The sequence below is a fragment of the Vigna radiata genome, chromosome 9 (assembly GCF_000741045.1).
Source record: "Vigna radiata var. radiata cultivar VC1973A chromosome 9, Vradiata_ver6, whole genome shotgun sequence".
NCBI classification, from domain to species: Eukaryota; Viridiplantae; Streptophyta; class Magnoliopsida; order Fabales; family Fabaceae; genus Vigna; species Vigna radiata.
Genome location: NC_028359.1, coordinates 5,293,169 through 5,307,670, shown reverse-complemented (window position 1 = coordinate 5,307,670; position 14,502 = coordinate 5,293,169). Strand labels below are relative to the sequence as shown.

General features: G+C 31.1%; 1 protein-coding gene across 3 annotated transcripts; it reads right to left on the bottom strand.

Moving 5' to 3' along the window:
• Positions 1–1,827: 1,827 nt before the first annotated feature.
• LOC106773154 (golgin candidate 3) lies at positions 1,828–13,902 on the bottom strand. 3 transcript variants are annotated; one of them, XM_022786034.1, is made up of 16 exons: positions 13,465–13,901; positions 11,894–11,992; positions 10,541–10,669; positions 9,278–9,433; positions 8,982–9,102; positions 8,816–8,880; positions 7,869–8,033; positions 7,616–7,729; positions 7,358–7,504; positions 6,156–6,452; positions 5,915–5,980; positions 3,758–3,960; positions 3,480–3,534; positions 2,766–2,951; positions 2,061–2,501; positions 1,828–1,970 (listed from the first exon to the last, which is right to left on the bottom strand). In XM_022786034.1, the coding sequence occupies exons 1-15, from the start codon at positions 13,681–13,683 to the stop codon at positions 2,091–2,093; spliced, it is 2,433 nt and encodes an 810-aa protein (XP_022641755.1). In that variant the 5' UTR covers positions 13,684–13,901; the 3' UTR covers positions 1,828–1,970; positions 2,061–2,090. The 3 variants fall into 3 exon arrangements, with proteins under 3 accessions (XP_022641755.1, XP_014515336.1, XP_022641756.1); XM_022786035.1 differs by lacking the exon at positions 1,828–1,970 and having other exon boundaries at positions 2,089–2,234; positions 2,423–2,501; positions 13,465–13,902; XM_014659850.2 differs by having other exon boundaries at positions 1,828–2,501.
• Positions 13,903–14,502: the final 600 nt, after the last annotated feature.

Sequence of the window (14,502 nt, the reverse complement as noted above, 5' to 3'; positions counted from 1 at the left end):
TGTTTGATTTTTCAATATTTCACACTTTATTTTAGAAGTTAAAATTAGGAGTAGCTTACATAAAAATTTAGATAAGTTAGCTCAATTTCTACAAATAGCTTATTTATAAATTAATTATAGAAAAATGAGTTTATATTTATTTTCTTAAAAGAGAAAATTTTGTGGAGAATTTGGACTGTGAGATTCATGTTATTTCATTTTTAAACAATATTGTAGTTTGCCTGTAACGTTTTTCAATACAATATTAGCAGTCTGAATAAGATACAATAAAATAGTCTGAAGTCTGCGTTACTACGAGGAATTGCCGTAAAAAGTGCCATGTAATTTACTGGAATATATGTATTGAGTATTTGTATATTGATAAAGTAAAAAAATACGTTGTTATTCAGTTATGAATTAACAAAGTGCCATGTATTTTTTTTTTTTTTATATATATTAACTATCTTTTATACATAATCAACTATATAATGTTTATTCAGTTGGCAGTGTGCAAGTTAATCACGAATCATTAATTAAAATGTTTATCATAATGATGTAATTTATTTGGATAAAATTTAAAATAATTTAATTTATATTTTATTGAAAACTATAAACATTAATATATTTTTAAAAATAAAATTGCAATCTTTTTAGGACAGTTTTTTTTTTGTCCTAGAACAAAGATACTATTGTTTATGTGAATTTATATATATTGGTCCTAGAACAAAGATTCATTATTTTGTCATATAGAACAATTAATCAAATTATGAATATACGCAGACTACGGATTATTTTCAGAATTTCTATCATTTAAAAAAACAAACCAATTTTTGCATATATTTTTATAAACTATTTTAATATAACAAATTAGCAAACATAATATAATTTTAAATTTATTTATAATTTAGCAATAATTTCATGTAATACTTGATTGCATTTTATTTTTATTTTATACATATAGTATAATATTGTAAGTTAAAAGTTTCCTGCTACAGACAATTCAATTACGATTTTAATCAATGCAATTTAAAGGTTTGTTTAATGGCAAATAAATTGGTTATATTATATTATGCAGAATAAATAAGACATAAGTAATTTGTGTCTTTTATAACCAGTAATTAAGGATTTAAATGTGATTTTGATTTGAATATGTAACAAACTATTTTATTTTAAGTGAACAGTGCGTTTTCTTTTTCTGATGGCGAGAACACAAGTGCCTACACAATCCAATTTTAATATTGAGTCGATTCTATTTCATTGATATCAAGTTTTGAGCCAACAACTAATTCACGAAGCTTCTTTTTTTAGTTTTCCTTTTTTCTTTTTGAAAAATAATTCTATATGTGACAAAGTTCAACATTTTTAACAATTAAGTCTTAAATGTAAAACGTTAACAATAGAGACAGTATAAGGAAAAAGTTTGCAAAAGGGAATTTACAGTAAAACAGCAGAAAAATAAATTATCCTAGTAGATGTATATATGGAAAAATTACTGTGAAATAATGCCTTAAATGTGCGAAAATATAATGGAATATATGATTTTTTGTGTACGATAAAAATCAGTGACTAATAACTAAAATGTCATAAATTCTGAAAGCTTGGGAATGATTTCATGATGGCAAAAGTTGAAACTAATATGTAGACATTGGAGAAGTGAGTATGGCAGACGAATGGAAAATTTAAGTAGCTATATTGAAACCATTTTCAATACAGCATATCCCTCTATTACTTTTTTCCAACCACAGAAATTGATACCAAGTACGGTCACAAAGTACTAAACTTTAAGCTCACTATTTTCCTAATGACTCATTAAGAAAATATCAGAAGTAAAACATTTGGCGGGTAAACTACGGATCACAAAATAGAGAATACATTATAGCTGCGAACTGGTTCTCAAGTATAGAATTGTGTATTATATACATTAAAGAAATGTGAACGATATTACATGACATCTACATCTTCCAAAATTACTGAGAAGTTCCCCGCACCCTCTTAATAGAAAAAGAGACACTCATTTTAAATGTTAAAGAATTAATTGAACAATATCGCATGCCTATAATTTAACAAACAATGATATATACCTTTGTTTAATTGCGTACTCCAATGTATACTTAGTATCTTGGAAGCAGATTAGAACTAGATGTTTGAGCATCGGATGACGTAAGAGGAACTGTTGAGAACTCAGAATCAAAATGTTCAGAGCGCTGAAAATAAACACGAGGGGGAGGACTGACGTTTTGATTAATTGGAGTAATCTGAAAAGGTGATGTTTTTCCAGCATCAAACGTCCTATTCGAAAAGGGTGGAGTAGCAGAAATAGTACTTGGACTTTTATTGGAAAATGGTGGAGTGGCAGAAATAGTGTTTGGACTTTTGTTGGAAAATGGTGGAGTGGCAGACATAGTATTTGGACTTTTACTGGAAGGATCTTCCGTGGATTTACCTGAATTTCCTGATGATTCTCTCTTTTCTCTTTCTTCCGTTTCCTTGAGAAGAAAATCAACCCACAGATCTGCAAAAGACTGCACGAGAATACATAATAAGAAATTCAACTCAAATTTCTAAAGCACAAGGTTGATTACACTTACACATGGTTCAGTCGGGAAAAATTCATTGGTTAATTTTATAAAGTACCATACTGATAAACTCAACTAGATATTAATCCATATTGCATAGAATTACATAAATCTATTTCCTCCATTTTCTCATCAGTGGTGATCATCTGTTCTATTGAAAAACAGCCAAATGTACCATTGGAGAAGTTATAAGAGATAAGAAGAAATTACCTGGTTATCAGATCCGGCATTAGCTGCTGATTCAGTCGAATTTCCTCCCAGGATGCCTCCAACCAGGCGGCCAGGCAGCCCTAGAACTCCACGAACAACACCTTTACCAGCACCTTGTTGAGCACCACCAATTCTTTGCTTATCCTCATCAGAAAATCCTAGCATGCGAACCATAAGATCCAAAACCTGTTCTCAATGTATCAAACAGTAAGCACAAGCCATCCCACAAATCAGATAAAATAACACAGCCAACATCAGCAGTACAAGTTACGGAAAGCAAACATAAGCTGCCAGTAAACAAATGCATGTGAAGAATACAATTGCATACCATTTCCCTTTCATACTCAGGTTAAAACATGAATCAATGTTGCATTCACTCATGTGGCTAATCATTTTTCTCACATACCACCTCGTGGATTGTTTGTGCGTGTTTGGTTTAGTTTATTCCAAGTGTAAAAGCTTTTTTCAACTCCTCTATAACTAACGAAAAAAATGTTATTATTTCCCTTGATTTCAGTTGAACCAAATCTTGGGACTTTTAAAATGCTAGTCATATATCAGAAATTTGCTCTCTGTTGCCCCCCACTAGCACCCATACACATGAAACATGAACTATAACAATTTTGAGCATAATAATGGATATTGTTGGGTTTCATTTCAGATCCAGTCCTGCACAATGAATTTAAAGAAACAAAAATTATGACATTTTCATACCTCTCTGCTGTGATTTCTCTGAAAATAAGTTACCAGTAATTTTATCACAATGCGCCTGCAACCAATTTAATTTAGATTAGTATGACGCATAATAAAAATACTATCCCAAGTCTAAATTCAGCCAAAATCCTTACTTAGAAGATTCCAAAAATAATCTTATAAGGAAATAAAGAGTAGACAAATGCACTTTCCAGGGTATTTCATCAATTTACGAGAAATCACATGGTCAAGCAAATGTCGGAAGAAAAATATACTAAGAAAGAACAAAAACAGCTAACCTGTCAACAAGATAATCCGAATCTACCGACATTCTATTCAACTGTGTCATACTCTGCTCAAGAACTTTCCTCAATTTAGCATTATCATCCTCAAGCTTGCTTACTCTACTTCTCCATTCAGTTTGCACCTTCTCAGATTGTGAAAGCTTGGCTAAAATTTCTTCTCTTTCATTCCTTGAAACTTCTGCTCTGTGATCGGCTTCCTGGTAACAACAGTAACTATTAAATCTACAACTTACTAAATCAGGAATCCCAACAAGTTAATTTATTATCTAACAAGAAAAATATCCTTGAGTAAATTTTTTTGGAACAATGCAAGATAAGATCAAATGCATAAATATTAGAATAAAGAAATTTTTTATTTATACTTTTTTGCTTTGCAAAAATTTTATTTATTAGATTAACATTGTTTTTCGTAATAATGACTTCCACAACACCCCTAAGGGATTAATTGTACCTAGTTCCTACGTACTGATAACATTTTGCTACACATGACGATGACAATAACATAGTAATTTGTTGTATTAATCTAATAACTTAGATTATTAAATTGGAATAATTATTAATCAAACAAAGAATTTGAAAACTAAAACACAGACTGAAAAACGGAAAAATGTTTTTTTCCAAAATAACTTTGTAACTACCTATATCTTTCAGAAAATGAATTGACATACTAAAAGAACTAAAGTAACTCGCGAATACAAAACTTTAAAAAGTGTAACTAAGAACTCTTAAAAATAAATGACACAAACTTAAGTCATACAATTATAAACTTAATAACATTTGACAGTTCAGGTTATAATTGATAAAATTTTATGACTTTATTGATTTATGGTTTAATTACTCGCTTGATCCACACTTTGGTTTGGTTGGAAAGTTTCAAATTGGTTCCGCTTAGCCTTTTGTTTCAATTGCATCTCAATTTTTGTAAAATTGACTCAATTAAATCCTTTTAAAAAAATTAAAAACGGCGGTGGTAGTAGGAAGCCACGTGTCAATTTGTAGTTTTTTAATTTTTTTTCAAAAACAAATTGTCCACATATTAGTTCTCATGATTTGACACATGACACTGTCAATGTGTCAATGCCATGTGTCAATGTCAAGTGTTATTTTCTTATTTTCAATTTAGTCCCTATATATGTTTCTTTGATTAAATTGAATCCCAATTTATTTCCAAATAGAGCAATATTCCCTTTCCGAGACCAAATTTTTACTGATATTTTTGTAAATGTTATTAATTAGTTTTAATCTTACAAAAAAACACGGATTAATAAATGTCATTAAAACAATATATTAGTTTTAAATACTTACTCTTTTTCTAAAATAGATTTATACTTAATTAGTTTTAATCTTATAATAAAAACATGAATTAACAAAACATGGATTAATAATATACAATAATGTAATATTTTAAAAAGTAATTTTTAATAAAAATATCAATATAAAATTTATATAAATAATAAATTTTGGTCTCAATTTGGAAAAACAATATTGCTCCATTTTGAAAAAATTTGGGACAAGATTGAATAAAAAATATATATATAGGAATTACATTAAATACAAGATAATGACACTTGACACTAATACTACCACATGACATTGCTAATGCCTGACACGTGGACAACAACAAATTTTGCAAAAGAAAAAAAACACAAATTGATGCGTGGCATGTTATTAACGTCAGTAGTAATCTTTTTCTTAAAAAGACCTAATCAAGTCAACTTTTCAAAAAATTGGGACTAGTTGAAACAAAAAGTTAAGTGGATCAACTTGAAACTTTTCAACCAAAGTGAGAATCAAGCAAGTAATTAAGCCTTGATTTCTTTTGCAATGAATTAATATTGTGTTATAGTTCTCTTCTAAATATGTTGATTATGTTTTCTAATGATACTAATTGAAGCATGCATGTTTATTAAAAGTGTATTGCACCGGAAACCTATATGGGTATAAACTGAAACGGATACCAGACTCAGTTATGCTGAGTAGGCAATGTAGTTAGGTTAGTTATAGTTCAAACTATGTGCAGTATAAATAGTTTCTTATCTGCACTAAATCATATGATCTGGTTTTCTTTTCCCTCAAATAGTTCTATACAGTTTGCTTCTCAAAGTAGTAACAAGAGCACATTCAGATATTTAGAGACAGAAAGAGTCTTACTTTCAAAAGTTGAGAAAGCTTGGCAATTTCCTCTCTTGCATGAGCCAACTCCCTTTCTAAATGCTCCTAAGGAATAAGAATATAGTGCATATGAAAGGTAAGTCATAACTGTAGACACAAGCACACAGATTTAAAATATAAGGAACTGTACCAAGAAAATGAAAGTGAGCAAGTGTTAACAACCCAACTAATGTCTGCAATTTATGAACAATAAAAAGAGATGCACTGATGTGTTTTGTACCTTGGCTTCAATTTCAGCATAGTACTGCCCTAGAGCTGTCTGTAGATTTAAAAGTTCAATATTTTTAGCATCTATAGTGCTCATACAGTTTGTAAGCTTCTTGTTCAGGTCATTAATGGCTTCTCTAGACTTGAGAATTTCACTATTGTTAGCCATCTTCAGTTCCTCTTGACTTGCAAGTGCTTGCTTCAGAGTTCTCTCAAGATGTGATACTTGAGCTGTTAAATAAGTATTGCTATCACGTAGCTCTTCGATGATTTTGCTGTCTTCATCCATTTTATCTGCTTCCTCAGATGCCTAGATAAATCAGCAAGGAAAAGAACATTGATGCAAAAATATGGATATAGTAAATCTATCAAGGAAAATTGTAAGTTTATATCATGCATGCTCAGATTATGGAGAAAAAAAGCAGTTCAGTAGATAGCAAAATAGTAAGTCAACAAATCAAACTAAAGTACACAATGAAAGCAACTAATCATGTCCAAAGCTCATTTTATTAGGAAAATGTAGTTAAACAAGTATCATTGTAAATGCATATGTTTGCATGGTTTAGTTGTCTTTAGGACCACTTAAAATATGCTTCGGACATATTATTACTGAAAAGAAAATGTTGAAAGATCAATCAGACATCACCAATTAACATGGGCCAATATACATACAATAAATGTGTCTCATTCTAGATGTATGTTGAAGAAACACCATACTCTTAAGGTTCACAATAAAATAGAGTGAAGAGGAGCAATTGGGAGAATTGAATGACTGATTAACTTAATAGATTGCATGAGAAGAAAGGAGTTGACATGTATGGATATAAGAAAGGAGTTGGGCAGAACATAGATGCAGGAAAAGTAGAAGTGATGAAGAATACCAAGTCTCTCACACTGAATATTATAATTTTATAGCTTAAATCTTTATCGTGCACTGAGAGGGGACAATACACCAACTAGGAGTGTCTTAGTTTCAGTTTCCAACACTGAAGTAAACTATATAGTCAAAGGTGTTTGGTCAGTTGGCAATGGTTCAAGCCAGGTCAAGTTTAACACAGGAAAATATATCTTACAAATATATTAATTATATAATTAATAGTTAATTAATGAGATGTGCAAAAGAGCCATTATTTGTCTTTGAATGTCATGCTTACTCGTCATTGGTTCCACTATTGAAAATATAGACGAAGAGATTAAAGTAAAAAAGAACAAAACCTTTTCCAGTAAATGTTGTTTGAGACGGTTCAATTCTTGTACTGCTTTGTCCCTGTCCCGCCGTGCTTCATTCAAATTTTTGCTTAGCTTGTCTAATGATCTTTCCATTTCTTCCTTTTCTGGAAAACTTTTGGAGTGATCTGGCATCTATTACCAAAAACCATTTGCCCAATCCCCAAAAGGAAAAGAAAACGATTATTAGTAAGGATCTAAAGGCATAACAAGTAAAGTGCCTATTGCTATGAAGTTTTGGCTCACATCACTGACACTGCTTGAATCTTTTTCCTGAGTATGTGTAGCATCACGCATCATTTTATCTGTGAAAGACTTCCTGCTATTTTCAAGAGCAGCCTCAATTTCATTTTTTTCCATCTAATAACAAGGGGAATAGGATCATATTGGTGTGTTTCAGAAGCCAAATAATACAAAAATCATCATTATCAATTTTTGAGCAAAACAATAGTAGCAACCTAATCTGCAGTCAAATATGGTAAAGCATAAATATACAAACCTTAAGAGTGGTGTTTTCCTTCTCTAAAGTTTTGATAAATCTTTTTAAGCTATCCACAGCCTCCCCTGCTTCATTTTCCCGTTTTGTCAACTCTAATTGTAGATGCTTTATTTCTGATACTTTTTCATTCAACTCGTTGTGTATTTTGTTCATCTCCATTGATTTCTTCAAAGCAATAACATATTACTAGTTAGATAACCAAAGCTTTACAGCCCAATCCATGACAATGCAAATGTTTATCATTGATTCAACAAAAGAAATAATAAAAAGAAGATTTTGGAAAATTGATAAAAGCTATCCAGTTCTTTTTTAGTTTATGCCAATTTTATTTTCTATTTGAAGAGAAAGACAGAAAATTTCAATTTGGATTGTCATCTGAATTAATAACAGCAAGGCCATTTATTCTGTATATTTTGTGGTAGAAAGAAAATTTATTTATGCCTTTGGTCCTTCTATTGATAGGTTGATATTAAATCTCAATTTGTGTTCATCAAAAACCGATTTAGATACTGGAGATTTCTTTTAAAACATATATAGATCAGTAATTAGTGAGTTCATTGGATCTTTTAACAGTATAACAATATGAAGGACCAATTTGCAAAGGTATTTCTGAAAGGCTAAAAAACATTTATTGAGGTGCTTTTAATTTTTAGTTCTCTAACTTTATCAGAGCATGTCTAGTAAGTGGAAGGAAAAAGTTGATAGCAACAACACAATGACAAAAGTATCAATCACAAAAGGTTCCCAAAATATACAATAATGAAATGCAATGGTAATTTCATGCATACATCATTTGCTTCATCTCCCAAAGCTGTTGTCAAGTTCGAAATCAATTCCATCATATTATATTACACATGATCAGCTAATATAACTCTCTTAAGTGTGACCAGGTAAATATGATGTCGCCAAGAACATGAAAATTCATATATCTACCTAATATAACTCACTTTGTCTCTTTCCAACTTTAACATTTTAAGCTCCTCTTGAAAAGACTGGCTTAATCTCTGTTCCTCTGACATTAAAGAAAGAATAAGAATTTTGTTAGGAACTTAGGCCACTTCTACTTGTATGCCCAGATACAATTTAGGCATTCCAAAAGCATAACAAAAGTACCTTGGAATTTGAGCTGAATCTTTGCCAATTGATCATGTTCTTCCTGTAGTTCTAACTTCAACCTTTGTATATCTGAGGAATGTTGAACAGCTGCTGAGGTATTTCCATCAAGCGCAAGCTCCTAGAAGGCATTCATACATCTGTTGTCAAATTCACTCATCACTAAAAATAAAATACAAAGCTATCAAATGTTATACATCAAAACTATGAGCAAAATATGGGTGTTTGCATTATAAAGACAGAGAAACCAAATTATAGGCTAAGAATAACCCAAAATTATACATATCATTCACTACCTTGGAATTTCCTTGTAAATTTGAATGTTTGAATTCCATCTCACTTTGAATAGCATCAGATTTCAAAGTAGACACAGTTCCATTGTTCATGGCATTCCGACTTTTACGTTGCAAGTTGAACTTGTTCTGTCGATTAGGTGATTGATCTGTACTTCCCTGCACAAAATGTAGTCAACATGAATCCTTAGTTATCTATTAAGATCAAAGCCACATATGTTACAACATAACAGTATTCCCATACTTAGGAAGGAACAGAGCACATATCACAAGCTTAATTGATCACCATCTATAACACCAGATAGGTCTACGAGTCCCACCAACCCACACTAGATAACCTAAAACAAAAAAAGTAAAAAAAAAAAAAAAAACAAGGAAATTCGTATTCATCTGAATGAATGATAAATGTTTGACCAGGTATTTATTTCAAAATACTCATTAATTGCACTGATCTAATCCTAAACGTTGACAAATAATAGCATATTTGTAATTCCATTAGTCCTGTTCCAAAAGTACTTTTTTCATAATAAAAGATACATCCCTCTCCAAAAGTATTTTTAACACTTAAAAATATTTTTGAATGGCTATTAAAAAATGCACCGACTTATATAAAACTGCTTAAAAAATACAGAGAAAAACCATAACTACAAAAGAGCTTTCTAATACCTTGTTTTCTATATTTAAAGAAAAAAAAAAAAAAAGTCCCTAAGAAAATCCTATCTCATTCTTATAAGGGTAAAATCTCTTGATGGAAATTCAAACTTTAAACTGAGGCCCCAAAAGGAAACATAGTCATCTTTCCATCTTTCCCTATCAAAATGAGCTGTAAACAACCTAAGAAAAAAACAGTTGCAAGGCTTTTAGCCAAGCTTGGTCCCCATTAAATAATAAGCAAAAGACCTTATCTCAAAGCAGCCAATTATCTCAAATATGAAATTAAGGTTGGTGGGTGAAAACCTATAAAACAAACAAAAAACAATTCTTTTGGTGGACACAAGCTTTTTCATATGGTTATGACATATACCCGGTGCCCACTCATAATTCTATCCACAACTAGTCATTAAAACAAGAAGTATGTTCAGAATAGGTTTGCAGCATTTTAATAGGCTCACTTAGATTCAAGGCCCAAAAACCAAACTTGAATCATAACTGCAATTTGAGAATGCAAATGGCACTGCCAGTCAAACATCCTCATTGCTAATTAAATTTCGCAACAGATACCAAAAACCAAATTTAATGAAGGACCTCCAGAACAGGTTGATATACCTTGACCGTATAAGTTCCATTTGTAGATACTCCAGAACCTTCAATTCTGGAGACACGCAGAGCAGCATTTGTAGCCTCCAAATTCTGCTTTAGTGAGCCATTTTCTTTATTCAATTTAACAATGTGATCCTGAAAAGGAAAACATGGGGATGGTTGATTTTATCAAAGGCCACAGGTGCAAACAATGAATTAATAGTTAAGATAAATTGATAGGTGATTATATTGACGAATAGACATGAATGATTTCATATATAGCACACCTTCTCACCTATGATCTTGAGGCATGAAAGAGCACAAGCCCACCCAGGAAAAAATGCAACAAGGTTGAACTCTAGATCACATGGTTATAGAGGATCTAATACTATGTCATAAACCATCTATCTAAAAATCTATGAAGCCCCGATACTCTAAAAATACAAAAATATCAATGTCTGAAACATATCCAGTACTGATATGTGTTTGACACATCACATATATCTACATACTATCCAAAAAGTATCCATTAATTTGTTTATTTTTTTAAATAAAGTCCCTGATATGGCTCCCTTACTGCCTAAATATGATACAACTAGGCACTCAGCTCTGTAACAAATGTAGCTTTTATTGTTATAAGGCAGACAATAATATATGTTGTTCTAAAGGAGCATTTCTCTTCCAAATGACAAGAGCATGTTATCTATGTTCTTCCTAACAACTATGTAATTATTCTATAGAGCCAAAACTTCTTTGGATGGAAAATCGATTGTTTCAATGACACTCTAACTTGGGTAGAGAAATAGTATATTTTTCCTGACACATAGTAAAAGAAATATATTATGATATGGGTGAAGGAAAGGTGTGTAACTATGCTTATTTGTCAGGACCACGAGTATCTTTTTTGGAAAAATGTAATCATTTATTGACTATTGATATATTTATCTATTAATGAGCAATTGGTAATATTAATGCTGCTCAAAAAATAGTCTATTCATGTTATATACATAGATAACCTTCTTGCTAATTTATCTTGACCATATCATGTGTTTAATTTTAAAAAATCTCTTGTATCCATATCATATTATGTACCTAGGCCTCATGCCCCAAAAGTTTAATCGTTTGGGAGAGAGCACATTATTCATTTTATAACCGATAAATTTAAAACACCCTAAGTTGCACAAAACCAACAATAGTCCTTCAAAACGTATAGAAGATTACCCAGTTAAACAGAATAAACCCAAAACGTTTCTGTATTAAAAAACTGTTTCAACAGACCCCAAGTGCAAAATTATGTAGCTTCAAGCGAACTGATGAAAACAAAAATCTACAAATTAAATATAAATTATTTACATATATTCCAGAAAGTAATGATCGTACCTCTTTTTCTTTTAACAGAGCAGCATAATTAACTGATAATGCTTTAATCTCTGCCTCAGATGCTTGAAGTTTCTTGATTTCTGCTTTGTACTGTTCTATCTGTAAATAGTACACCAAATAATAAAATTACATCTTTTCCTTTTGGGTTATAAAATGGCATCTTATTTAACCATCCACTTCTAAAGTGAGGGGATTCAAGGGGCAAAAGAAGTTATAAACATTCACATATTTAGACACTACAATTTCAAGCATGGACACATATTTTCACTAATTAACCTACTAAATTTCGTGAAAAGTATGCATAACAATTAAATCTTAACCAGCAGGTGCCAGTCTAACCACAACCCAACTTTGATGACAAAATCCTGTTTTGATTGGATTTGGGTTTTCCCCATTTTTCTAACATCCAACACAACTTTGATGTATAACCCGATTTGATCGACTTCAAGTTTCTCCCCCTCCCTAGTGATAGCAAGAGTGGGAGAGTCAAACCCATTCCTAACCTACTAATGCCTGTGTGAAATAATGGCAAGTTAATGATGTTATGGAGGGATAGAAAAATCTCAGTAACTTCCTATAAGTTGGAAAAGCAAAAAGGTTATTTTTTATTTTCAATTAAAAATATAGTAAACTAAGGGAATCTTCATATCTTTGAGGTACACGGAACTTGATAAATAAGCATTATGTAAACTCAAGTTAGTTTCATAATGCACATTTGTATTACCATACCATTCAGTTGCCTCAAACATACATTTCCAAAAGTATCCCCTATAATACAGACATGCTTATAGGTTGGACATTTAAGTAAACCTATTTTGAAACATTTCTTGACTGAACAGTCAAAATCAGTCCTTGAAAATAAAGTGTCCATCATGTTAGTTCTTATTTCTTAGAGGATGAATATTACATTCATAATTCTTGAATGTGCTTTTAGTCATCAAATTAGTCCCAAAACATTCATATAAAATGATTGATTACTGAAGAAATTAATATCCAAATACCCAAAGACTAATTTTCCTGATCAGGAACAAATATGGCCAATGAGATGTACAGTACGGAACCACCATGAGTAGATGATTCCGACTAATATTCCTGTGACATGTACTTGAATTTTTAAATTTCCGAGAAAGAATTAATTAAACTCAGCTGCTATTTGTTGAGCGGAAATCAACTATGACAGTGGTAATCTTGAACAACATAATAATTTCCCATATACAACTTGCTTAATTTTTTTCTTTAATTTTTTCTATAAAATAACATGATATGAACTAAACTGGTATATAGTTCTTTAGGTGTTAATTATGTCGCTCCAGACAATTGGAGTTTCGCATTGATAATCTTTTTAACAAACGTTTGCACTAAAAAGTTTATGCAAATTACCTAGGTGAAACTTCACTTCCGATTAAAGAACGATTAAACTTCAAAGAAAGTTCGTCTAACTTTCTTTTCCAAAACTAAAACCCAAAACCTACTTCAATGCAGAACCAGATACGCGCTTATTAAGTTTTCAAGCAGCTCAAAGATTCACAACGCAACGCAACTTTAAGAGAGAAACAGAGAAAAAGAATGACCTCAGGAAGAGAAGCATGATCGATGCCGTTGGCGAGCGGCGACGTAATCCCCGATTTTGAACTGGCGGAACCGTGCGAACTCCGGCGACCGGAGACAGCGGAGTTGTCGCCGTCGGCAGTGATGCCGGTACCGTACTCACGGAGAATTTCGTCGTCGTCATGAACATCGAGCGCGATCTTGTTGAGGTTTTCCTTGAAATTGGCAATGGTGCCCCACATGATTCAAAATCCCAAACTTATCCCCCGAAAATTGCAGTGACGAATGAAAATGAATATATAAAGATGCAATTGAATCTTTTTTTAATTTTTCATTTACGGATTTGGGGGAAATGAGGGAGACTGAATCTGTGAAAGTAGGCACCGCAATGTGCAATTACTGGTAGATCTCAGATGGGAGAAGAAGAACAACTAATTCTTAAATTTCTTGTAGGAATTAGTTATTTTTTGTAATATTTTATTTTTGGTTACGTTTTGTTTTACGTCACGTTCTGGGATACGTGTAGAGCTGCCACCATCACTATTAATGTACATGTTTTACTCTTACCTTCTCTCGTATCTAGTTCAAATAATTTTTATTTCGAATTACAATAAATAGAATAAAAAATTTACTTATTAAATTTTTACCTAAAAGTTTGATTCAATTAATAAAAATTCAATATAAATATTTTTTATGGATAGATATTCGATTTATTAAAGAAATTATTATTTCTAACATTGGTAGTTTAATGGGATGGATTCTTTTTATAATGGTATATATAAACTCGAAACGTCAAATTAAAAACAAATGTGAACAAAAAAACAAAATTCTCTTAGTATAAATAAAAGAATTATTTTTGTCATTTATGGCAAATAAATAAATTGCATTTATTATTTCAATATGTATATAAAAATTTAAATAATAAAAGAATTTTCCTAAAAAACCAACCATATATACATGTAATTTAAATTATTACAAATTAGAAAAATATTACAAAGTATACTTTTATCGAATTCTTTTGAATAAATTGTTTTCAATATTCGTTTGAAATCATGAGTTAT

Coding starts and splice junctions, on each gene's coding strand:
- LOC106773154 (XM_014659850.2), bottom strand. CDS start 13,683: ATGTGGGGCACCATTGCCAATTTCAAGGAAAACCTCAACAAGATCGCG. Junction 10,670..11,893: donor CTCTGTTAAAAGAAAAAGAG/GTACGATCATTA, acceptor TTTCCTTTTCAG/GATCACATTGTTAAATTGAA. Junction 3,961..5,914: donor AGCTTTCTCAACTTTTGAAA/GTAAGACTCTTT, acceptor TGTTGTTACCAG/GAAGCCGATCACAGAGCAGA.